The sequence below is a fragment of the Notolepis coatsorum genome, assembly GCF_963971535.1.
Source record: "Notolepis coatsorum genome assembly, chromosome: 15".
NCBI lineage: Eukaryota > Metazoa > Chordata > Actinopteri > Aulopiformes > Paralepididae > Notolepis > Notolepis coatsorum.
In genome coordinates this window covers 66,506,211-66,533,943 of record NC_140179.1, presented here as the reverse complement: position 1 = coordinate 66,533,943, position 27,733 = coordinate 66,506,211, and the positions used below count along the sequence as shown (strand labels likewise).

General features: G+C 44.7%; 1 protein-coding gene across 1 annotated transcript in view; it reads left to right on the top strand.

Annotated features, from left to right (window-relative positions):
* LOC311242073 (neuron navigator 3-like) overlaps nucleotides 1–27,733 on the top strand; it is a gene marked incomplete at both ends in the record, with an annotated part of 30,568 nt that overhangs the window by 1,588 nt on the left and 1,247 nt on the right. Inside the window, 3 exons of the mRNA XM_084331024.1 lie at nucleotides 4,058–5,183; nucleotides 22,672–22,787; nucleotides 26,479–27,147. Coding sequence (XP_084187150.1) covers nucleotides 4,058–5,183; nucleotides 22,672–22,787; nucleotides 26,479–27,147 — 1,911 coding nt within the window. The remainder of the gene's footprint in view (nucleotides 1–4,057; nucleotides 5,184–22,671; nucleotides 22,788–26,478; nucleotides 27,148–27,733) is intronic.

The window sequence follows — 27,733 nt, the reverse complement described above, 5'->3', positions numbered from 1 at the left end:
AGAAGCTCTACTCTTAACATGTAACTACATGTATTCATCTCGTTAGTAGAAGCTCTACTCTTAACGTGTAACTACATGCATTCATCTGGCTGTTTCCACCGAGTTTCTAGGGCCCATAGTTGTCTTACATTGCCAAAAGCAGAAATGCAGGGTAGATACGAGCTACCAGTAGATCACTGAACACTAATAAGTAAATTAAACAAAAATATGAACAGAATTATTCTGTTATGCGAGTAGTCAGTTGTGAGGTCTCCCTCCTCTTGACACATGAACCTGCTGTAATTAATGAACCTGGTGTGTGTGTTTGTGTGCATGCGTTTGTGTGCGTCTGTGTCTCTGTGTCTCTGTGTCTCTGTGTCTCTGTGTCTGTGTGTCTGTGTGTCTCTGTGTCTGTGTGTCTCTGTGTCTGTGTGTCTCTGTGTCTCTGTGTGTGTCTGTGTATGTGTGTCTGTGTGTCTCTGTGTCTGTGAGTCTGTGTGTCTGTGTGTGTCTGTGTGTGTCTGTGTGTCTCTGTGTCTGTGTGTCTCTGTGTCTGTGTGTCTCTGTGTCTGTGTGTCTCTGTGTCTGTGTGTCTCTGTGTCTGTGTGTCTCTGTGTCTGTGTGTCTGTCCGGAGCTAATCTCACAAACTACAAGGCCGTGATGAAACTTCACACATACAGCAGGCCAAGGACACTCCTGGAATGTTTGTCAAATCAGTCAACGACGAGTATTTTATGCTAACATCCTCCCTAATGCTTCCTATCATCCTCCCTATGCACGCTGTCTCTCCTACTCTCTCTCTCTCTCTCTCTCTCTCTCTCTCTCTCTCTCTCTCTCTCTCTCTCTGTCTCTCTCTCTCTCTATGTCTCGCTTGCTCGCTCTCTCTCTCTGTCTCTCTCTCTCTCTCTATGTCTCTCTCTATGTCTCTCTCTCTCTCTCCATCTATCTCTCTTTCCCTCTCCCTTTCTCTCTCTCTCTCTCTCTCTCTCTCTCTCAGGGGTGCATGTACGGCGGTGGTCTGGGGGCGACACATCTCCCAGTAGTGGTTTAGGGGTCGTTAGTAGAAGTAGAAGCTCTACTCTTAACGTGTAACTACATGCATTCATCTCGTTAGTAGAAGCTCTACTCTTAACGTGTAACTACATGCATTCATCTAGCTGTTTCCACCGAGTTTCTAGGGCCCATAGTTGTCTTACATTGCCAAAAGCAGAAATGCAGGGTAGATACGAGCTACCAGTAGATCACTGAACACTAATAAGTAAATTAAACAAAAATATGAACAGAATTATTCTGTTATTTTGATTTGATTTGATTTTATTAGGGATCCCCATTAGCTGGTGCGATAGCAACCAGCTAGTCTTCCTGGGGTCCACACACAAAAAAACACAAAAACAATCACCATTGCAAAAAAACTAAATTATTAAAAGTCAGTACACACAATGCATAATGAACCTACTGTAACAATTAATATAGCTAAAATTACATTAGTGTAAAACAAACAAAAAAACACTTTACAGTGTTAAAAACAATTTAAAAACAATTTAAGATTCTTTTTAAAAGTGAATCTACTGTAAATGCAGCAGAGGTTCCGAGGCAGGCCATTCCACAGAGTTAATGCTCTAAAAATAAAAGATCTCCCCAGAGCGCTGGTTCTAGGACCTGGCAATTCAAGCTGCCCACTACTGGAACCTCTAGTGTAATGCTCGTGCACAGTATTACTAAAAACAATCTGATTATGTATAAAAACAGGAGTCTTACTGCTCATGACCAACTTGAACAGCACAAGTATATTAAAAGACAATCTATTTTCAACGTTAAGCCAAGAGAGGCGGGCATGCATACGGCTCACATTAGACCTTAGTTATGTGAGTAGTCAGTTGTGAGGTCTCCCTCCTCTTGACACATGAACCTGCTGTAATTAATGAACCTGTTGTGTGTGTGTGTGTGCATGCGTTTGTGTGCATGTGCGTCGGTGCGTCTGTGTGTGTCTCTCTCTGTGTCTCTGTGTGTCTGTGTGTCTCTGTGTCTGTGTGTCTATGTGTCTCTGTGTCTGTGTGTCTCTGTGTCTGTGTGTCTGACACATGAACCTGCTGTAATTAATGAACCTGTTGTGTGTGTGTGTGCGTGTGTGCGTGTGCATGTGTGTGTGCGTGTGCATGTGCGTGTGCATGTGCGTGTGTGTGGTAGAACTGATGATGTTCTGCATGGCCACTGGAGAGGAAAACAGAGTGCTCTCTGAGAAGGTCAACACTGAGCCGCCAGCGAGGCCATCTATCTCTCTCCCGCGATGAACGAGTGTCGAGACGCGTTCCAAGTGACAACGATAACATTCTAAAAGGAGTCAAGGACTCAAGTTTGTTTCCTGTTGCAACGTTTGCTAATGTGGACTTGGGACTTGGGTCCAAACCGTTCCTTAGCAACATAATTCCAGGGAAATACTCTAATACTCTATGCAGTTGCTTGTGTGTCAGTTGTGTGTGTGTGTGTGTGTGTGTGTGTGTGTGTGTGTGTGTGTGTGTGTGTGTGTGTGTGTGTGTGTGTGTGTGTGTGTGTGTGTGTGTGTGTGTGTGTGTGTGTGTGTGTGGGGGGGGGGGGGGGGGTATAGTCACTAAACAGAACGAACTAGCTGCAGTATCTGCAGGCTCCCTCAGTACAGAAGCATTTCCTAGAGCAACACAATAACACGTTTTTTTTTAAATTTCTTTCCCCCTTTCTTTTTCCGTTTTTCTCCCATCCCAATGTTAGTCGTTATGCCAATCCCCTTCCTGGTCGTTGCGCACTCTACCCCCTACCGTCGGTCTGGGAGGGCGGAGACTATCACATGCTTCCTCCGACACATGTGTAGCCAGCCCACCGCTTCTTTTCACCTGGCAGCACGGACTCTCACCTGGGGGAGTGTAACGTGTGGAAGGATCACACTACCTCTCCCAGATCCTTCCCTTGCTGTGCAGGCGCCCCGACCGAACTGTAGGAGTCGCTGTTTTACAACGACCAGGACCCACCCTCGCCGGCTTCCCACCCGCTAGTGCCAATTGTGTTAGTATGGACGGTCGGCCAAGCTGGAGGCACCGCAGCCAGATTCGATCCCACTGGCTCTGTGGTGGTAGACAGACACTTAGTCCGCTGCGCTACCCGGCCGCCCACAATAACACTTTGACTTAACGCCCAGACACCTAAAGAAAATTAGGGCATTAGTGTTTAGGGAATTATCTTCCTCACCACTGTTACCAAGGGTGAAATCAACAGGTCAGGAAATCAATCGGTGAGTACATCTTCCACTTGAGTGCTCTCGGCGAGCTTTGCTGGGATCTCAGTCTGCTGTTGGGAGGAGGAGGGGGGGGGGGGGTTGGATAGACACACCTGCACTCGCCTGCTCAGCTCTGTTCTAGTCCCCGCTTCACTTCCTCCCAGCTGATGGGAAGAGGGGGGGGGGCAGGGGGGGGGTGAGAGGGGGAATAATTGGAAAGTGAAGGAGTGGGTTGGAAGCCTGTGCACCAAGCAGGAACCATGCTGCTCCGGTTGGTTCCGCATACACGACACCAGCTCTGGTCCTTTGGAACACTGCAGTATTATGGCCCTTTTTCATTACAAGGCACGGGCGACAGAGGTAGAGCAGTCGTCTGGCAATCCGGAGATTCCCGGTTCGATTCCCGCTCCTCCCGGGCAGCGTGTCGATGTGTCCTTGAGCAAGACACTTAACCCCTAATTGCTCCCGATGAGCAGGTTGGCACCTTGCATGGTTGCCTCCGCCGTCGGTGTGTGAATGGGTGAGTGAATGGGTCAAATGTGAGTAACAAGCGCTGGATAAAAAGCGCTATATAAAAAAGCAGCCATTTACCATTCACAGGCTCAACTCCACTCGATTCTACTTTTTGGTTTTCCATCGGGAAAAGTTGTGGATAGTACCTGGTACCTTAGGTTTCAGTTTCCATCCAGTATGATAAACATCATATCAGACATCAATATAACTCTCTCTCTCTCTCTCTCTCTCTCTCTCTCTCTCTCTCTCTCTCTCTCTCTCTCTCTCTCTCTCTCTCTCTCTCCCTCTCCCTCTCCCTCTCCCTCTCCCTCTCTCAGAGTCAGTGAGGGGCAGCCTCCCCATGCCCGGTGGTGGTGGTATGAATGGGAGTGGTGGTGGCGGAGGTGGCAGCACGGTGCCCACCAGCCTCAGCGGGCAGCAGCTGGCCTCTGCCATCCCCTCGCCCACCTCCCCCTCCGGCAAGTCCTGGCGCAGCAAGTCCATGAACCTCAAGCACAGTGCCACCTCTTCCATGCTGGCCAGCCCCACGCACTCCCCGTCGCCTACCCCTCCCCCCCAGCAGGCCTGCGACCGCCTCCGAGTGCCCGCGACCGAAGGCGGGCCTAAGGCGGGCTCGGCCATTGGCGGCGGAGGCCCTCCTCAGAGGTCTATGTTGGAGAAATTTCGTTTGATCAACCCTCGCTCCGCCTCGCGGACCTCGCCGTCGGTGGCGGAGATGGCTCTGGAGGAGGAGGACGACCTGTCGGAGTACGGCGAGGAAGGCCCGACTCAGATGGGATCGGTGTGCAGCGGTGGCAATAGCAGTGCTACGGCCAAACAGACGTCCGCCAAGACCCCCACAGCGTCCCTTACGGCCCCAGGCAAGACCTCCTCCTCCAAGGCCTCCGCCAAGTCGCTAGCCCCTCCCAAAGACAAGTCTGGCAAAGCCACTAAGGCCAGCTCCCCTCCAAAAGAGGAGCGTGAGCCCCTGGCCGACCCGGCCAAGAAATCCTCCAAAATCGCCAGCCTCATCCCCAAGGGAGGCAAGCCATCGGCGGGGAAGAAGGAGAGTGGCGCTGCCCCCCCGCCGGCCTCCAGCGGCATCCCCAAGCCGGGGCTCAAAGCTCCGTCCGCCGCCGCCAGCGCCACGGGGAAGAGCCAGACCCCGTCCCCCCAGAACCAGAGCCAGTCGTCTCTAAACAGCAGCGGGAACATGCGGGGGGAGGGGGAGAAGGCGAAGCAAACGAAAGGGACCCAGGGAGGCGGCGGCTTCTACATGCAGCGCTCGCTGGGGAGTCTGGAGGGCAGACGGACAAGCATGACCTCCTCCACCAGCACCTCCGCCCTGTCTGGCTGCAGCGGCGCGGGGGTGATGGGGGGCGCGGGGAACGGAGCGGTGCAGCTCCCCCAGCAACAGCAGCACAACCACCCCAACACTGCCACCGTGGCCCCCTTCATGTACAGGTAAGACCCCTGTGTTCGTGTGTGTGTGTGTGTGTGTGTGTGTGTGTGTGCGTGTGCGTGTGTTTGTGTCTGGCAAAACACATGGTAAATGTTTATACTAATAGGTGTATATAACATGCTAATAGTTTTAAAGGTGCTATAGATAACATTCAGCTACTAGATGTGTCCACATTATAATAATAATAATAATAATAATAATAATAATAATAATAATAATAATAATAATAATAATAATAATAATAATAATAATAATAATAATAATAATAATAATAATAATAATAATAATAATAATAATAATATTTGGGGAAGAAAAACAATCCTTTATTCTGCACCTTTCTAAAATATCTGTGGTTGTTATTTATAGCACAAATACATTTTATGTAAAGAGGTACAAGACCTCAGCCAACAAACAATATCAACAACGACAATAACAATCGATCACAATGCGACGGGTGAATCAAATCCCAGAGCATTTAGCCCGATTTCAATTCAATGCCGTTGTTGTCGAGGCATGTCATTTGAAGAACCAAGTTTCTGTTGCAGTTTAGCAGAAACTCTGTGCAGAGACTTCTGCAGAAATAACATTTAGCTCTTCACACATCCACAGAGAAGATACATAGTTTACAGCATCTATCCGATTCAAATGAAACGATTCTTTGTAGATTACATTTGCCTCGGACTGTTCTGTCAAGCACAGAGTATAATGGAGGACACATTCAGAATGCTATTTTGAAGCAACTTTAATCTGCTTATGAAATATCATGAAATACCAGCCAATGTTACATTTCACTTGATCCAGGAAGTAGTTGTGATTAGTCCATCATTATCACAATTTCACTGGCCGTGGTGGTTTTGGAATTGCGTAGACGTGTGTGTGTGTGTGTGTGTGTGTGTGTGTGTGTGTGTGTGTGTGTGTGTGTGTGTGTGTGTGTGTGTGTGTGTGTGTGTGTGTGTGTGTGTGTGTGTGTGTGTGTGTGTGTGTGTGTGTGTGTGTGTGTGTGTGTGTGTGTGTGTGTGTGTGTGTGTGTGTGTGTGTGTGTGTGTGTGTGTGTGTGTGTGTGTGTGTGTGTGTCTGTCTGTCTTCACACTTCCTCCTCATTAAGTCAGCCATAGACGGAGAAAAGAAAGAAACTCTCAATTTCTCCATATTATTTCATCCATATCGCCCAGACATGCACACACACACACACACACACACACACACACACACACACACACACACACACACACATACACACATAGACTTACATTAATTCTGTAACTAACTCTAACCTTAACGGTTAAACAAAATCAGGATCCGATTTTTACTCATTTGTACTCCAGATACCCCGTCCTGATTTCATGTATTCTCAAAGTTGGCCCTGATTTGTCACATAAATGTCCCTCGTCACCCCACACACACACACACACACACACACACACACACACACACACACACACACCACACACACGCACACAACTCTCAAATGTATATACTCTCTTTTTTAGACTCTTCTTGTATCAAAAACAGTACTGTATTTGTAAATCTGGTATGTCATAAATGTATAGATGTAGCAGTTATGTTATGTTATGATGAATTGAAAATGGGGGACCCTGATGTAAAAAAGACGAAAGTCTTTCTCTGGTCTGCATCCCCTTAACAATTGTGTGTATTGAGCCGTACTGTACCTATTCTGCAATCTGTTAATACAATTTTCAATCAATCAATCAACACACACGCACGCGCACACACACACACACACACACACACACACACACACACACACACACACACACACACACACACGCATACAGTCCACACACACATACAGTCCACACACACACAACTCAACATCCACCTCTGTGTCTCCATAGACACACACACACACACACACACACACACACACACTTCCATCTCCAAGCCGCTAAAGGACAAATGAATCACCGCCGCCCGCTGGGTTCCGAAGCCTATTATTATCTCGTGTCTGTCTGTATGTCAGGAGCGGTAGTGTTGGTCTCCAGACAATGTGTCCGTCCCCCTTCCCTCCCTCTCAACCTGTTGTTGTGGTCGTTGTGTATGATGAGGCTGGTGGACGGGTTGTCTGATGTGATGTCACAGCCGTCTGCCGTGCGGTGAACATGCTGATGGTTATTGTGTCGCTGGCCGGGATTCATCCATGGAGGTGCAGGGTCTAGCAGGAGAGTGAGAGCAGGCTTCTGGAACCACTTTCAGTCAGCCCATTAATATACAGACACATCCTCATCTTGGCTCTCTCTCTCTCTCTCTCTCTCTCTCTCTCTCTCTCTCTCTGTCTCTGTCTCTGTCTCTGTCTCTGTCTCTCTCTCTCCATGTCTTGTCTCTCTGTCTGTCTCTCTCTGTCTCTCTCTCTCTCTGTCTTTCTCTATGTCTTGTATCTCTCTCTGTGTCTCTCTCTCTCTCTCTCTCAGAGTCAGTGAGGGGAATTTTTGGTTGAAATAAAAGGGCATTATAATTATTTTACGATTAATTTGCGAATATTTTCATGTTGAGCTATAGATTGTGGATGAATAAGCACAGAAAGGTACACCATGCAAATGTTCATGCTTCATTTGTTTTAAACAAGACGATTTTTGGAAATGGGCAATGGGGAAATACATTGCGATTTGGCCCGGCCGGAAACAGCAATGACGTAACCACTACACCTCCCTACTGTATCATGCCTTTGTGGTGCTGCTTATGCTAATAATGTAAAAAAAGGAATACTTAATCACCATTATGTAACATGTAATAACCAGGAGGCGGTGCCTGTAGTTCAACACAGATATTGATTAGCAGGTAGGCCTACTACAACTAGAAGTGACAGGAAATGGTAGATTGGTTTGTTAGGTCTTATATGGGACAAGACAAACACACACAGTATCCGTTTCATTTCCACATGTGGTATAGCTTAGGATGTTTCTCTCCCCAAATCTTTCATCTCTTGATTTACTTGAGCTACAACCTACATTGCTACAACAATAACATAGATTGGTATGTGACCTCAAAGACCTTTAACCCATGTAGCCCAACATTAATAATCACAGGAAGGGATAGAGGAGGACAGGAGACGGAGATAATGATAACAGATGTGTTATATCTTTGTTTACTCCGTTACAATCACCTAAGGATCTTCATCAGCATTCATTCAATTTAGGGATGTTCGATATTGGCTTTTTTACCGATATCCGATATACCGATATTGTCCAACTCTTAATTTCCGATACCGATATCAACCGATACCGATATATGCAGGGTTTACCCCCCAAAAAAACTGAATTATTTCAGGTAATTAACATTACATATATCTTTTCGTGGAATTAACACAACATTATGCATACTTTTGACAATAAATAAAATAAGAATTTGTTCTTACTTGCTTGCCTGGGTAAATAAAGGTTAAATAAATGTAAAAAAAAATTATTAAAATAATAATAATCTTTGAAAACCGATACCGATGATTTCCGATATTACATTTTAATGCAAATATCGGACATCCCTAATTCAATTGCATGAAACCTCTGATGCTCGGAAAAAAGTGGGAGTCTGTTGATTGTGCATCATTGTTGAGAACTAATTATTAAGGCAATCGTCAAATTCTGAGCTACTTTATCGTCCAATAGAGAAACATTAGCATTAGTAATTTATTAACAAGAACTACTAAATTTGGCCCTCAAATGGATTTACAGTGCTGCATTAGCTGTGACTCATGTCTATTGCTCACACACTCACTTTGCTCACCATGTTGGTGGAATCTGTCAGTCGTGAGTCCAGGTGCTTAAAGGGGAACGTCACCCATTTTAAGAAGTTACATTATGCTATTCCTGCGCCCTCAATATGTGTGAACATGCACAGCCCTCTCTGCTGAAGCTAGAATCAGTTAGAGAACGCTTGAATGTATTATGAAACATTTAATGCCCCATTCATAGTCTTGGAGTATTTTAAATGGTTGGTTTAGTTCAATTACATTTCAGTTCATTTGGATACTATATAAACGTGTCATACTGTTAGATTTGATTTGATTAGACATTTTAAAAAGATTCCAGAAAAACGTCAAGGATGCTACACAAAGTCAAGACTTATTTCCATTGTGGTTCTTGGTCTCAGACAGACAAGCAATACAAAAAACAGGACCACAAATAACAATTTGACAAACTACATAGACAACATTTTAAATGCAGTACAAATGTAGCCACAGACAACAATGTATCGGACAACATTTTCATGCATTTAAAAATCTAGTTTTTGACAGAAAGACTCGTTTTTTTGAGGAGCCATGATTTGACTTTTTTTTTGTAAAATTGTGTCGGCTACTGATGCATTTTAGCTGTGAAGGTATCAAATTCCAATTTGTGGCTCCCCAGAATTTAAAAGAACATTTGCCCATATTTGTTCTGAACCTTGGAATACGCAGGTCGACAATGCAGGCTCTGGTGTTATGGGTATGCAACTATGCATGTCCGTATTCCACTGAAAATAATAACCGGTAATAGGTAGGCTCAAATGCACAACACGGGAGACAGAAGTACCGTAAATCCTCTAATAGTGGAGGGTACTCTAATAAAGGACGGGCCTCTTATATAAGCCGGGGGTTCGATACATGCAGACAAATACAGGCCGTGATATAGAATGAGATAAACTCTTGCCAATGCAAATTAAGTGCTGCCTCTCTCTACACTGACTACATTAACGTTTCCCTCGCGTTAGCATTAGCGTTAGCTAACGTTGTCATAGCCAGATCTGTGGTGTCGGCTGGATGACGTTGGCTTCGTTTTGCAAACGTTGGTTAACGTTCGCTATCTATATGGCGTTGGCAGGCGGGGCTGGCGTTGTCCAGTTGACATTACAAATCATGATGGCTATGATAGCGTTAGCTAAACTGCATGTTTATCATCAACTCGATTCGACTGAGGTAGAGTCGAGAAGGTACCACACGCTAAATCGTCCCCGGACCCCGCAACTGTCTATGGCTCTATGGCGAGCTGCTAGGGCTGGACCTCTGGACTTGAACTGTGCTGCACTGTTTCCATGTCCCCCACCACTGCACTTTTTACAGTCTATTGTTGTCTCACTGTTCTGTCCTGTCTTGCACTTTACTTATAATTATTTATTTACTGTTGTATTGTTCTTAAATTGTGGAAAAAAGCATGCACTGTAAACGTCAAATCACGTTCCATTTGTACTGCAATATGGTGAATAAAGTAATCTGAATCTGAATCTGAACCTATAGACAGTTCCAACTTCAGTGTGTGAATTACGTTAATCCACCACAGTTTCACCCTGACAAAGCAAATACTCATGTGCTCTGTATATGTTTATGTCTAAATAAAATCAATCAATCACAATTACAATTGGCCAGTTTGTGAAATTAAGGCCTGCCTCTTATATAAGCCTCTCTCTAATAAAGGCCTGGTGCTCTTTGCAGCTGAGGTAAATACAAGACCCGTCCTATATTTGAGGATTTACGGTATGTTCAACCCCCGAAGGGCATTTAATAATACGTTGCAAAAAAGAACGATGTGTGTGTGTGCGTCTTGAGCCTGGCGGGTGGATAACCGTGACCAGTGGGAAACACGGGAGTGAAGCTGTGAAGACAACAGAGAGAAAAACTAAATAAGTCTTTACAGCACAAACGAGGGGAAGCACACGGAAAAAACACGATACAAAAACATGAGACGTCAAAAAACCATGGAACGGGTGGATACACGAAAACACAACAGGAGTAAGGTTAACATAGAAACGACAGAAAACATATTCAGTGGGAGGAATATCAAAGATACTTGCCAGGCCATCTTGAAACGAAGATCTGACGCTGACGCATGGAGATCCGGGTATCTTGTAGGGTGGTGTGGTGATTAGCAGGCAGGTGCGGAGTCTCTTGCACGCTCGTAGAGCGAGCGCCGAAGTGATAGGGAGTGAATGGAACAGACACAGGGTTAGAGACAGACACAGGGTTAGAGACAGACACAGGGTTAGAGACAGACACAGGGTTAGGGACAGACACAGGGTTAGAGACAGACACAGGGTTAGAGACAGACACAGGGTTAGAGACAGACACAGGGTTAGAGACAGACACAGGGTTAGAGACAGACACAGGGTTAGAGACAGACACAGGGTTAGAGACAGACACAGGGTTAGAGACAGACACAGGGTTAGAGACAGACACAGGGTTAGAGACAGACACAGGGTTAGAGACAGACACAGGGTTAGAGACAGACACAGGGTTAGAGACAGACACAGGGTTAGAGACAGACACAGGGTTAGAGACAGACACAGGGTTAGAGACAGACACAGGTTAGAGACAGACACAGGGTTAGAGACAGACACAGGGTTAGAGACAGACACAGGTTAGAGACAGACACAGGGTTAGAGACAGACACAGGGTTAGAGACAGACACAGGTTAGAGACAGACACAGGGTTAGAGACAGACACAGGGTTAGAGACAGACACAGGGTTAGAGACAGACACAGGGTTAGAGACAGACACGGGGTTAGAGACAGACACAGGGGTGTGTGACGGAGACAGAGGGGATTGTGTGTACAAATGCAAATGTGTTTGATCAGCAATAATTAAATGTATGCAATTAAAATCTTAGTTCATAGTGTTGTTTTTATAAATTGATTATGTAGAAAAAACGTTCATATACATTTTTCATGAATTGCTCCGGCAATTATTTGGATTTATGCAATTCGATTTCCACATGCATATCAATCCAATCACAACGCATACATTATGTTTTAAAAGCCTTTAATTCTGTCTTGGAACCGTTCCGAGTCACATGAAAATGGGTGTCATCCCCTTTGAACCAAAATGTGGTAATGAACTCCACCTCCTCTCTCTCTCCTGCCTCTTACTTTCCTCCTCCTCATCTCCTTCTCTCCTCCTCTCCTCTTACTTTCCTCTTCCTCGCCCTCCTCCTCTCCTCTTCCTTTCCTCCTCCTCCTCTCCTTCTCTCCTCCTCTCCTCTTCCTTTCCTCCTCCTCTCCTCCTCCTCTCCTCTTCCTTTCCTCCTACTCCTCCTCTTCTTCTCTCCTCCTCCTCTCCTCTCCTTCTCCTCCTCCTCTCCTCTCCTCTTCCTTTCCTCCTCCTCATCTCCTTCTCTCCTCCTATCCTCTTTCTTTCCTCCTCCTCCTACCCTCCTTCTCTCCTCCTCCTCTCCTCTTCCTTGTGTCCTCCTCCTCTCCTCTTCTTCTCCTCCTTATCTCCTCTTCCTTTCCTCCTCCTCCTCTCCTTCTTTCCTCCCCTCCTTTGAGGGTGTTGACATACAGGTGGAGCTGATTGTCAATAGCTAGCGACCCGCTGGGCTGCAATTTACCATCATTTCAGGGCCAATTAGGCACCCTCTCTCTCTCTCTCTCTCTCTCTCTCCCTCTCCCTTTCTCTCTCCCCCCCCCCCCCCCTCTCTCTCTCTCTCTCTCTCTCTCTCCCTCTCCCTTTCTCTCTCTCCCCCCCCCCCCCTCTCTCTCTCTCTCTCTCTCCCTCCCCCCCCCCCCTCTCTCTCTCTCTCTCTCTCTCTCTCTCTCTCTCTCTCCCTCCCCCCTCCCCCCCCCTCTCTCTCTCTGCCCCCTCCTCCACCTTGCTCTGTCTCTCTGCCAGGCAGACTGGGCCTCTTCAGAGCCAGAGCGCTACTGGATGTAAACTTTGCTGCGGTCGATGTTCAACAACATTGATTGCAGTCGGTCCGTCCCACATAATGCTGCTGCAGGCCTTATAGGAGGGCAGATAGGAGAAGTCTGCAGCATTGTGCTGCTGCTGTGTCGCTGGCCAGCTCTTCCTCTGACCCTGGTTGACCCCTCTACTCAGAACTACAACTAATACACTGTAAAACCTTGGATTGGGGTTAAATAATATTATTAAATAATTATTAGTAACCTATACAGGCATAATAATCAAACCTATAATGTGCCGTTTGAAATCGAATTGAGCTGAATTTTTTTAATCATTTATGAATTGCATTTTACACAGTTTTAGTTTAATAAAATTAGCTGATCGTTTAAAAGTGACCAGGCGACGCTCAGTTTTTACAGTGTAGAACAAGCATTTTATGTGGAGAAAAAAATACGGAGCGCTGGCTGTGCTGGGTCAAATAATATGATGATGGTGAAGAAATCGGGTGCTCTTCGAGGATGGGGCTAAAATGATATCACATTAAATACAGTCCAGCTCACTTATAATGTAAGTCCATAGTAGAGGTGCAAGGAATCTGATTGCACTCAGATTGCGCATAAAAAATCCTTCATTGAAACATGGATATCCTCCAACATGCCTGCCACCTCTACTATGGACTTCCATTATTAGTAAGCTGGACAGCCTCTGTGTTTAATCGTATAGGCATGTTATGTTATAATTAGTTATAATTGTATGGGTTAAGGATGGTTTATAGACATTAGATTGGATATCCTCCTCCTGCTTTCCTGCTTTCCTTGAACCCCTCTGGTTTATGCACAGAACTAGAATGAATAGAACAGACGCTTTATGTGTTATAATTAGGGCTGTCAGTTTATCGCGTTAATTAGATTAATTAATTACACAGCAAATTATCGCGTTATGAAAATTAACTCAAAATTAATTACAATTTTTTTTTTTTTTTTTTTTTTTTTTAATAACTTTTTTTTTTATCTCATTCATTCCATAAGAACGTAGAATACACATTACAGACTTTTTTTTATATGGTCCATTTGCATGTTCTTGGTATCTGATTCTAGGGACATTCCCAGTGTCCGAAATACTGTGTCTGTTACTAGGCTTGAGTAAATTGTAATGAACCAAATGAGAATATCAATAACATTTTTTTTTATCTTTGACTGTGAATAACACTATGCTCAAATTGACCAGACCTGAAAAATCTAAGCAAATTAATAGATGGAAGATGATTAAACAGAAGGTTTTGTAGATACAGTACTGAATTCTGCCATCCGGACACATGCAATTTGAAATATGATTATAGAATATAGAATATCAGGCATAAAATGGTTATGCGATTAAAATGCGATTAATTAGATTAATTAATTACAAATCCTGTAATTAATTAGATTAATTTTTTTAATCGCCTGACAGCACTAGTTATAATTCTACAGGTTCATAATCCATTCTGCCGTTGACAATGTTGTCATGACAATGCAGTTCCTTTTTTTCGGGGTGACAAAGTGCTTGTCTTACCTTTTATAAGAATGGATATTGTAGTGAATGAGACTTAAACAGCGTGGAAAGGCATCATCTGACTAAATAATCTTGTGAAAGTTGTATTCCACATACAAATAATTTCCACACATTAAAAGCTCTACGGTAGGACTGTCCCAAATACCATTTTTGTGGGGCTTTGAAGCTTCAGTTGCAATCAAAGCTGCATTCTGCCCACAAGCAAAGCTTCAGTGTGGCGGGTAGATGAGAACTATGGGGTAGACTTTATTTTTTAAAGATTATGTAGCTGATGTATGCAAATTTTTGGAGTGTTAAAAACCAAACTACCAAAACAAACAACAGCAGTGAAGCATTCATAATCTTGATTTTTGGATTTGATTACCATGGCAGTGATTGAGGCTTTGAAGCATCTGCTGCCCTACTCCATGGCAACAGGAACACTTCTACGTGACATATTAGATTCACCACAGGGAGAGTACGTTGACTGACGAGGAGGTGTCTTTTCTATCTATCCCAATAATTTTTTTTTATTCTCTTTTTATTGATTTTCTCCGGGGTCCATGCAAACAATGTCATGACTTCACATTCATTTATCCGAGCCATCTGTAGTACAATTTCCATCCAGGGTTACTGAATCTGAGTTAAAGTGCAGAAGTACAAGTACACACAAGGACCAATACAGTCAATAATAACCTATACTTTTTTTTCTAGACAAACAAAAAATTACAGAAAATAACAAAATAATATGTTGCGATGCATCTTCCTGACACTCAACTCCCTTTAAAGTCTATTTACCAACACAATGAACCCGAAAATTTTGGAACCACCAAACGTTTATGATAGATATGGATAGTATGGGTCACCAGCACTTAGAAACTGCCGGATGCTAAGTTGTACATGTTGGGCAACTTTTTTTATTTGCATAATTAGCTACATTTGCATAATCACCTAAATGGACAAATCTCAGAAACTACTTGATCAATTTCAACAATGTTGGAGTGGTTTTGGGGGTTATTCGGGATGCTGAATCCATTTATGATACTCAAGAGTTTCGGATTTGCAATATCTACTGGAATTTACCAAATTTCAATTTCAAGAGAAGTTCTGCTGAATAATATTATGGGGAAACTTACTCCTTGCTTACAAGTCTTGGTTATCATAGACTCAGGTCTACTGTAAGCTATAAGTCCCACATTAACAAGGTGACAAAAACATAATTCTTCCACCTTAGAAACAATTACAAAGCTAAAGTACAACCATTTATAAATCAAAAGCATGCTGAAAAACGGATCCATGCCTTTATTCCAAGCCGACTGAAGAAAATACTTCAGCTTATTCAACTCTCAGCTAGGCTATTACACTGGCTTCCGGTAACATTTAGAATTGATTTGAAGGTCCTCCTCCTTATGTACAAAGCCCTAAATGGAACCAGACCAAGCTATATTGGCAATTTTCTTGTCAACTACATGCCCCCAAGAACACTACGATCATCTACTTCTATCATCTTGTATTTTTATTTTCTGCATTGCATTGATTCTGTCTATTTTATGCTCATTTGATGTATTCTAGTGTATTTTCTGCTGTGAAGCACTTTGGGCTGCAATTCTTGTATGGCATTTGTACAAATAACGTTTATTATTATTATTGCCATCCTTAGAGTTATTTGCTACCTCTATCTAGCAGGGCTAAAATTATTTGAAATTGTTTTGTTAACCCTCCTGTTTTATCCTCAAATTGACTTTACACTCTTTATCCATGGGGACATTTTGACCCCAGCAGTTAAACCTCCAGAAAATGATCATAATCAAAAGTGTTACCCAAATGTATGTTTCAGGTGCTTCATGTTACTTTGTTGATTACCTAAATAACCATTTAAATAAAACATTACCCCTACTCCCCCCCACCCACCTAATTATACATACATAATATATATTATGTTGTTCAAGTGGGGAGTGGGCCCATGATAACTTTCTGTTTTTGGAAAGTAACGTGTCTGCTTGTGGTTGAGAGACAACAGGAGCATCACTAAGGGTATCATTCTCATCAGAGGAGGACGCCTCATAATCAGGGTCTCAGACACATTCTCTCCTATGTCACTTTCACCGTCAAATATCTGTGACAAAACTTCACTGGCAGAAAACTTTTTCTTCAAGGTAATTTTCAAATTAGAGTTTAGAAGGCTGCTATGCAAGCTATGTTTGCTCCTCCCCTATGTTGCGTAAAGTTTAGGTAGTCAAAAATCACAAATAACAATAAAAATACAGTCCGGGATATACATTCTAAAATATACAGCCAAAAATATACAGTAAAATTTACAGTAATAAATGTAGAATTTTTTTAATGAAAATGTCTAAGTGTATATGTAAAAATAAGAAGTCAAAAGTCCAGGAAGATTACCAGAGTTTGTACTGTCACTCTGTGGTGAGGCAGTGAGGCACAGTGATGCGTTGTATACTCTGATGGTTGTTGGAATTAAGGACTTCCTGTGCCGTTCAGTGTTGCATCTAGGGAGTCTTAGTCTAACACTGAACATGCTCCTTCTATCCATAGATATATATAGAACACTAGATAGCTTACCCGCGCTGCCGGCCAATGGAGAGCGACGTCACTGAACCGCCGCCATCTTGCCCAGGTCAGCCTTGAGTGAGAGTGAGTGAGCTGCACAGACAAAAATACTCATAACTCGCTGAAATATTGACGGATTTACAAACGGTTTGGTTTATTACAAGCATTATTAACGTGGCTATGATTCAAGCGGTTTGTAAAAAAAAAACGTCTTTAAATAATTTTTTTTATAAGTATGCAGTATCATAACTACATCTTTGATGTTTATAGCAAACCAACCCGTTTGTAAATCCGTCAATATTTCACATATAAGGTACATGTACATTACAGTGAAATGCTTGGTTCTGTATGAGCCCCCTGAGATTGTGCTTCAGACAGTAAAAAAGTAAAAAAATATAAAGACCAAACACTATACAAAATATACAAACTAGTACAAGTACACAATGCAAACAAATGCAAAGATGAGTTAGAGAGGTAGTGCAAATCTTTTACTAATAAATAGATACAATATGGTGTAGTGTTTAAAGTGAATGTTAAAGGTGAGTGTTATTCCATACACATGGAATATGTATCTCGATACGATAGAGGGCACACATTGTGAAAACAAAGAACAATTTACCGCCTAATAGAGGCCTTGCACAGAGTGTTTAGAATGCCCATTTCTCCTTGTTAGGGACCAAGCAGTGAGACAATGAGGAAACAGGAGTTGTAGATGAAAACTGGGTTTTTATTTACCCACAAGGTGCAAAACCATTGCAAACCAAGAATTTGATAACTAGGCCTATAGATGGGTTTCTTGTCCACGTCAGACTCAGCAAGGAGGCCAAAAGGAATGTAATAATCCTGGTCAGAACAATGGGGCAGACTGTATATAGGATACTTTGTAGGACATGACCTTGAGAACATTTGAACCTGTTTAATAATAATAATAATAATAATAATAATAATAATAATGCATTCTACTTATAAGGCGCCTCTCAAGGCACTCAAGGTCGCCGTACAACAATTTACAAACAGTTAAATTCACAATCCATTCAAATATAAAAAATAAAAAATATAAAATCAGACAAAATAAAATCAGACATACGCCTGCCTAAACAGGTGGGTTTTGAGGTGGGTTTTAAATGGAATGATGGAGTCAATATTCCTGATGTCGGGGGGGAGGGAGTTCCAGAGGCGAGGGGCAGAGCAGTTGAAGGCTCTTGACCCCATGGTGGACAGACGGGCTGGGGGGACGGTCAGGTTGATGGAGGAGGCAGACCTGAGGGACCGGGTGGGAATGTTTATGTGAAGGAGGTCGGACAGGTATGGAGGGGCGAGGTTGTGAATGGCCTTGAATGTATGGAGGAGGATCTTGTAGTCTATGCGGTGTTTAATGGGAAGCAAGTGTAGTTGGCGTAGGACGGGGGTGATGTGACTGATGACAGGGGTTCTGGTGATTATACGGGCAGCAGCGTTCTGGACCAGTTGGAGCTTATGGAGGAGTTTGTGGGGGAGACCAAAGAGAAGGGAGTTGCAGTAATCTAAGCGGGAAGTGACGAGGGAGTGGACCAGGATTGCGGCGCTGTTGGGAGTGAGTGAAGGGCGGAGGTTTGGGGAGTGATTTCACACAGACACAACCAGGAATGAGGAAGATATGGATAGTGGTTTACCATTGTATCTCTTTGTTCCTGGATTGTAGCCAGCTCTTTATAACAACTCATCAACAATAGTCTTCCGGGATTTTGAAATCGGGGAGGAGATAGCGGGGGGAGCAAATTAATGAATGTGGATGAGAGCCGTGATGTAAGTGATTGCAGCTACGGCTGTGGGGGTGCTGGAGACATGATCGAATAGACTTGTATGCGCCTGAATCTCTTAAGTATCATAACTGTATTCAGTATCCCGAATAACCCCCAAAACAAATTGTTGAAATTGATCAAGTAGTTTCTGAGATTTGGCCATTTAGGCGATTATGCAAATGTGTGCTAATTATGCAAATAAAAAAAGTTGCCCAACATTTACAACTTAGCATCCGGCAGTTTCTGAGTGCTGGGGATCCGTACTATCCATATCCATCATAAAACTTTGGTGGTTCCGAAATTTTCGGGTTCACAATGGGGCTCTATGGGATGGCAAATAGTCTATTACACAAGGTTTACTTACAAATTAAACCAAAAGGACGCAGCTATACACATTAAACAAATGAAGAGCGTACCGGTGTAATGTACACTATCCATCTTTCCCATTTCTTCCAAAACGTATCCTGTTGCAAATGTAATTCTTTCCATCTTAAAAATATCATAAATAATATCAATCCAATCATCCACTGTAGGAATTTCTGTTCTTAACCACTTTCTAGTAATGGCTTTCCTGCTAGCAGCCTATCCATTCCAATCTGTATTTACAGTCACACAAAACCAGGCGAATATACAGTATCTCACTATCTCATGATTCGACTCCAGCAACCATACACCACTAGATTTCCACCACTAGTCCCCATGAATGTATTAAACATTTAAAATAAAGTAATTTTTAAGTTGGGGATCGTTTTTTTTGTTTGTCAGAACGTTATCTTTTCTAGACGAATTGGCTGCTAATTGTGTCTCCAGTATCAAATCCAGCACCAATTAATTTCCCTATTCGGCAACGAGCAAATTCCTGTTCCTCAATTTCCCAACAAGATATTCAGAATGATTGTTCACTTCAGCAATAGCAGGATGTATCTGTCTCTCCGTCTTCTCACTTCCACAGAGTCGGAGTCAGTTAGTCAGTCAAGTCAAGGCTCTGTCACAGCAGCTGAAGTTCCACAGCCTAGTTTTATCTGCAACGGTGCAGGTGGTTGAGGGAAATACTCTTTGGTGGTAGGGTGTGTGTGTGTGTGTGTGTGTGTGTGTGTGTGTGTGTGTGTGTGTGTGTGTGCGTGTGTGCGTGTGTGTGTGCGTGTGCGTGGCACATGGGGTGGGCTTATAGAAAAACTTGTACACACACATGCATTCCTGCACGTACGCGGATACATGACATATGTGCGCGCATGTGTGCACCCCCATACATTCCCACTTTGATATACGGCCCGTCACATTTGAATCATTAATGCGTCTCTCCACATACAAGTGCAAACAGGCAAGAGACATAAACATGGCCAGTGTCGTCAGCTTTCAAGAGACGTATCAGTTCCACATGTGCTCAATTAACAGACACATTGAAGCAGACAACAACATTATGATGAGCATACAGTATGACACCATTAGGATGAGCATATGACACCATTAGGATTAGCATATGACACCATTAGAATGAGCATATTATGACACCATTAGAATGAGCATATGACACCATTAGAATGAGCATATGACACCATTAGAATGAGCATATTATGACACCATTAGAATGAGCATATGACACCATTAGAATGAGCATATTATGACACCATTAGAATGAGCATATGACACCATTAGAATGAGCATATTATGACACCATTAGAATGAGCATATGACACCATTAGAATGAGCATATTATGACACCATTAGAATGAGCATATGACACCATTAGAATGAGCATATGACACCATTAGGATGAGCATATTATGACACCATTAGAATGAGCATATGACACCATTAGAATGAGCATATTATGACACCATTAGAATGAGCATATGACACCATTAGAATGAGCATATGACACCATTAGAATGAGCATATTATGACACCATTAGAATGAGCATATGACACCATTAGGATGAGCATATGACACCATTAGAATGAGCATATTATGACACCATTAGAATGAGCATATGACACCATTAGAATGAGCATATGACACCATTAGAATGAGCATATGACACCATTAGAATGAGCATATGACACCATTTGTAACGTTTGGGGTTTTGCTCTCCTCAGGGAGCAAAGCCCTAGCGTTACCTGATGGTAATTAACCTGTCTATCTGCCCTGATTGCATTCATTGGCACCTGGTGTGTCTAGTTAAGGTGGCTTTATATGCTCTTCCGTGTTACTATTGACACTGTCAGTCGCTCACTGAACCTTGCCGTGAGTAGTACTATGCGTTCTTGTTAAAGCCTCATCGCTCCTTGCCACGGAGGATAAGTTTGTTCACTGCCGTGCCACTTTGACTGCCGTGTCAACCTGTTATGAGAATTTGTTATATCGCTGTGTCAGTATATGCAGTATATATCGCCGTCGGACGTGTATTCCGTTTGTCGTGTTTATCATTTCGTGCATCACGTTTTGGAGACTTGGCTTTCTCCCCTTTGCTTTCCCCATTTATTGTGTATTAGAGTTTATATGGTATGTGTTCTCACGTGTTTTGGAGACAGTGTATCTCCCCTTTTGTTTTATACACCTTTGTCTGCGTGTTCCCTTTTTGCCGACTCTAAATAAAAGAGTATCCTTTTGTTTGAAAATCAACACCTGCCTCTCGTCTATGCGTTCTGCACTGCACCTGGGTCCAACATCCCAGCCAAACCGTAACACCATTAGGATGAGCATACGACACAATACCACGTACCCTGAGCCTAATCAATAGCCATCCTACGTCGACTTGTGATTGCTGTCTTTGAGTTGCTACTGCATATGAGCTGTATTATTTTATATTTTTTTGGTGATTGATTTATTGGATGTTTTACATTGATTGGGGTTCGTAACATAAGATGCCATTAAAGATGAGGATCTCCCTCAATGACTCCAGAGTTTAAAGTATAAATAATAACACACAGGGTTACTTTTCCAGAGATGCATACTAGGACACACATACTAGGACACACATACCAGGACACACATACTAGGACACACATACTAGGACACACATACTAGGACACACATACTAGGACACACATACCAGGACACACATACTAGGACACACATACCAGGACACACATACCAGGACACACATACTAGGACACACATACCAGGACACACATACTAGGACACACATACCAGGACACACATACTAGGACACACATACTAGGACACACATACCAGGAAACACATACTAGGACACACATACTAGGACACACATACCAGGACACACATACTAGGACACACATACTAGGACACACATACCAGGACACACATACTAGGACACACATACTAGGACACACATACTAGGACACACATACTAGGACACACATACTAGGACACACATACTAGGACACACATACTAGGTAGGGCTGAGCCCAAACGTTTGAACGTTCAAACCTTCGTTCGTTACGTTGGCATTCGAATTCGAAATCAACATTTGAATTTTTTATTTTTAATAAAACAAATTCTGTTAAACCAATGGGGTTTTTCTTCACAGTTGCAGATAAAGATTAGGCTACACTAATATTATAGTATTAAAATAAACTGATGAGTTATATTCATTAAAGAAAGTTGATTTAATTGATTTAGTTGGGCTGGGGCTTCTCCCTGGGCTGGGTCTGGAAAGTTGATGTGATAAGACTCATTTAATCAGATTAATCACTTTATTCAAATTGAGGATTTAGTTTGAGGATAGTAAAAAAATATATATATATATTATAAAAAAAATTGTTTGTTTGTTTTTTATTATTAAAACGACGGTTCGAACACTTGTTCGAAAAACCCTGACGAAGTTCGAATCCCAAAAACAGGGTTCGGGGACAGCCTTAATACTAGGACACAAATCTAGTCACACCTTCTTTCTCCAGAGCTGGTAATCTGTTGAATATAGACGTATCCCCTTTGTTAAACCATAGGAATCAAACAAACAAACAAACACTGTTATTGTTGTTGTTGTTTATGTTGTTGTTGTTGTTGTTTGTCTCCTGCAGGACGTTCTCAGAGAATGACTGCACCATGGTGGCCCCTTCAGACCCCTGTCTCAGCCCCAGCAAGGGAGAGCTGGTCTACAGCAAGACAGCCAAGCAGTGCCTGGAGGAAATCTCAGGTAGTGGTGTGTGTATGTGTGCGTTTGTGTAAATGCTGCGCTTGTCAGTGTGTGTGTGTGTGTGTGTGTGTGTGTGTGTGTGTGTGTGTGTGTGTGTGTGTGTGTGCGCGCGCGCGCGTGTGCGTGCGTGTGTGTGTGTTTGCGTGTGTGTGTGTGTGCGTGTGTGTGAGTCTGTACTTGTACATGTAAATGTCTCTGTTCATATTTGTGCTTGTGCTGGTATCCATAGTGGGGGGGGGGGGGGGGGGGTCTCTGTACTGCTGTCTCACATGGCGAAAGGGAGAAGGTCAAGATTGGCAGGCCGACACAGGGAGCATCTGCGGCCTCTTTGTTTCTACCCCTGGAAGGCGCATGCTGTCCGCTCCCCCCCCCCCCCCCCGTGCGCCCTGCCCGGCGACAGCCCCCCCGCTGCTGCATCATCAATACAGACGGTCGCCAGTGGCGGCTGGAGAGAGAGAGAGAGAAGATGGAGCTTCTTCTGTATCAGTGTTTAAAAAAACAAAAAAAACATTTAAACATGTTCTCAGAATTCCATATTGGAAATCTAGAATCCTGTGCACTGAAAAAAAAAAAAAATTAAATGTCTGGCAGCAACGGTTGCCAAATACTTACTGTCAATTACAGTCAAATCAAATACATTTACAGATTACAACCTTTATTTAATGGTTCATATTTTGATAAAAGGTAATTTACTGTATTTGTATGGCATGTACACTTAAAGTAGAAAAACAAAAGTAATCTGTAAAATAATACAGTGAATGTCCTGTGAATTATTATAATGTTTTTTTACAGTGTGGCTTTAGGCCAGTAGACATCGGTAGAATGTTCAGTTCTGAAAATCTGTAATCTCACATGTGAGAGATTAACCCCCGAATGGGTTAATTATGATATTTTGTGTGCAGTATGCATAATGTTATTCATGGTTACACTGAATTGAATTTCAAGACGCGAGATTCATTCCAGTTCATTCAAGTACCACAAATGCGAAAACGACCGTAAAGCGCATGTCTGCAAAAAGCATACATTTGAAACGATCCATAACAAAGAGAACGGATCACAACGGATCACAATCAAATTTTATGCTTCTAAATGGCAGGCTTTGTAAAAAGCCACAACCAAGGCAAAACGTTTTTGGGAATGTCATCGTACTGACACCCCCCCCCCCCCCCCCAAACCTGTAATCACACACTTGTTTGTATGCACTGCGGTCACTCAAAGTTCACTCAACTGCAGGCGTCTCTGCTTGATATCTTTGTTTCCGAAATGTTTCTCGTCGCATCGCTTTCGACCGCCGTTTCCTTTTTTTGTCTACGCCAGCTGCTTTGGCACGAGGTAAGGAACCAGCCAGACGAGGTCATTGATTTCTCTTGTGTTCCGCTCCTGTGCGTCGGTCCGTTCCCTTTCATCCCTCCTTGTCAGGAATGTTTGCTTGCGGTTGGCTACTGTGGCTTTATAGGAACTCCCTTCACAAGGATCCTTATGGTCGACGGTCGCCGAATACATTTCCCGCAGAGGTCTCAGCGATGGCGGCATGCGAGTTTCCCTTACAATAACACACATTATAGATTTGTACAAAATAAAATGAAAAAAATAAAGAAAGAAAATAAATTAATTCTCCATGGAAGCATCCTTCATAATAATATAATGACAACTACGGCATTGCTACTATCAGTACCATAAAAGTGCCTTCCTGGAACGACATTGCCTGCTGCCCTACCCTGATATGAGGAGGATGGGACATCCTTCATTTTCACAGAGGAAGTTCAGCATTGGGCAACAGCGCTACTGCATTTATATAGCACTTTTATCCAACTTGTATCCGTCTCACACAGTCACGCACACATTCACGCACAGACGGCGGAGGCAACCATCCGAGGTGTCAAACTGCTCATCGCGAGCAGTTAGAGGAGCCGGAATCGAACCGGGGACCTTCTGATTTCCAGATGACCGCTCTACCATCGCTCTACCTTGACAGACGCTCTACCTTGATTTATTCGTATTCTTTTTTTCCCCGGGCTGCGCCCCCGGACCGATGAAAAGATTGGCTGGGGGGGGGGGGGGCATTATAAATGAAAATATCATATATCATCAAAGGAAAAGCCATTTTCAAATGGTTCCATGACATCACTACCTCATCCTGGGCTCATTCTGCCACCTACCACGTTGACATAGAGCAGCCTCTCTAGACATTACACAATGTCATCCCAAACCCCCCCCCTTCAAATACAAGCTCTGCCAGTGGCTGAGTCACCTTGATTGTGGTTGCTGTGGCAACTGTTGGCTTTGTCTATCACCTGCTAGTAAGTGGGATAATAGAATCCCCGGTCAGTGTGGCTGCAGCTAATAACTGGAAAGGCTTATGAAGCCGTAGTATTGGATATCTCAGTAGTCTTGTTGAGGGTTACGCTATATGGGATGTTAATTTATAGCTCATCAAGATAAAATGTAATTAACTTGGGTGGTAAAGCATAACACTGGGGGAACTGCAGCTCGCAGGTGCACTATCTGAAAGACTGGCATGCTGAGAGAGGGGGGGGGGTGGAGAGGGAGAGGTGTGAAGGCAAGATAAACAGAAAGAGATGAGAAGAAAAGGAGCAGGGGGAGAGGAGAGACAGAGAGAGGGAGAGAGAGAGAGGGAGAGAGAGAGAGAGAGAGAGGGGGAGAGATGGAGAGAGACAGGTGAAGGCAAGATAAACAGAAAGAGAGGGAAAGAAAATGAGCAGGTGAAAGAGAGGAGAGAGAGAGGAGAGAGAGGAGAGAGAGAGAGAGAGAGAGAGAGAGATGGAGAGAGAGAGATGCATGCTAAACTGAGCAGGCGGACCCAGAGCTGTGAGTCTAAACACCAGCTCCTCCGGCACCCGCTCACTGTGTGAGGAGCGAGCGAGAGAGAGAGAGAGAGAGAGTGAGGGAAGCTGGGCGAGGTGGTAATTAACGGAGGAAGACAGGAGGTGGAGGGAGAGGAGAAGACAGGAGAGGATGACTGAGAAGACTCACCCCCCTCTTTTGATGAAGAAAGAGAGAGTGTGAGTGGAAGAGAGAGAAAGAGGAGGGAAGAACGTGTGAGTAGGGGAGGAGAGAGAGAGAGAGACAGAGAGAGAGAGAGAGAGAGATGTAGCTTCTCGTTCTCCCACACGCTTCTGTGGCGAGGAAGAGGAAGGAGGAAGGGAGGGAGAGAGAGAGAGTATGAAGATAGGAGTGAAGGCAGGGGGGGGTGTCTGTGTGGTTCAGCGTGTGCCCATGATGAGTCTGAGCAGGCTGTGCATCCAGCAGGCTGCGTGCATGAGAGGCTCCGCTCAACTCCGCTCTGTTGTTGTTGTTTGCGGCGGCATGCGCTCCTGCCCTCCACCACCTCTCTGAAGCCGGGACCCTGAGCAGGCGGTGCCGTGGGGGGGGCCACCCGCACCCGGAGTCGCTGCCTCCTCCTTCGTCCGCCGCTTCCTCCCTCTACGTCCGCCGTCGTTCCCTTCTCGCCCGCCTCGGCGCTGCAGCCAAGATGTGAAACGAGGGAGAATAATCGACAACCAGGTGGACGGACGGACGCACAGCGGGGGGCGAGAGGAGCCCACCAGGAGAGAGGAAGAGGGGATAAGGGTTAGAGAGAGGGCTGAGCGGAGATGAAGAGGGGGCAGAGTTCTCCGTGTACCAGGGCTGCAGCCCCCGGCGGCGGCCCAACCCCCCCAACCCCTCCCAGACGACAACCTCAACCTGCGGATCAAGCAGCGCTCGCTGGCCAACCTCACCCTGCTGGCCGACGGCGAGCGCCGCGTCTACTCCTTCCAGCTGGAGGACCAGCTGCCGGCGGCTCGGGCGCCACGCGTCACCTCCTCTCCGTCGGCGTCCTCGCCGCGGGCCGGGGGCAGCTGGCAGGGCAGCCCCAGGAAGGAGCCGCCCGCCCCCCCGAGGGGCGTAGGGGCGCGGGGGGGCCCCACCAGGGCGCGCTCCCTGTCCCTCTCCCTGACCAAGATGCTCTCCCAGTCGGAGCACTCCCTCATCCCCGTGCCCCGGCGCTGCACGGCGGCGACAGCGGGGGGCGCGGGCGGGGCGGCCACCACCACCACAGCGGGGGGCGACGTCGTACGGCGGACGTGTGGCGGAACGGCCACCACAGCGGGGGGGCGTCGAAGAAGAAGGAGGAGGAGACGACGGGGGGCACGGACGAGGAGGGCAGCAGCGGGCGTTCGGACGAGGAGACGGCCGCGGGCGGAGGGAGCGGGGGGCGGCGGGGGGAGGGACGGCGGGGGGGACTGGGCTGAGGAGGAGGTGGCAGAGGGGGGTCCTCGAGAGGGCGCAGCTCAGCTGGATAAGGAGGTGATCCTCGCCATGCTGGGCGACCTGGAACAGGTGCTGCACACTCGCCCACGTAAGTCACACAGCAGCAGCCCTTATTTATTTATGAGTTATTTTTTGTAGCTGAGGCTCGCAGCGCATCTCCACCTGCAGTGGGAGTAGTCGAATGTGTAGCTTATACTGCTGCCTCTAGCCAAAGCATTGGTAACATTACCTCCCCAGTGTCTCTCGGAGATCGACAGCTACTATATAGGCTTCTTGCATTGCATCATGGGATATCTGTATTCAATAGAGGTATTTACCTGTTTCACAAAAGTTCAGAGAGATTGTTGTCAATCTACAGATGGGAGCACAGTTGATTAGACACTGCCACACGTACATATTCCACACAAATGTATATATACAGTACCAGCATGCTGGGCTGGTTTCCATGGTATCTGCTCAGGCTGCCTCAGGCGTGATGATCCAGCATAATGCCAATATACCCTGAGCCTTTCAAACAGCCGCAATTGCATGAAGTAACAATTATTATAAACCGCAGGGGGGGGGGGGGGGGGCAGAATTGTCCTTCAATGTGTCAGATTAATATCTCTGGGATGATGCACCGCCGCTGACGCGGAATATTGATTTCCCCCTGCTGTCAAAATATGAACGCTGTG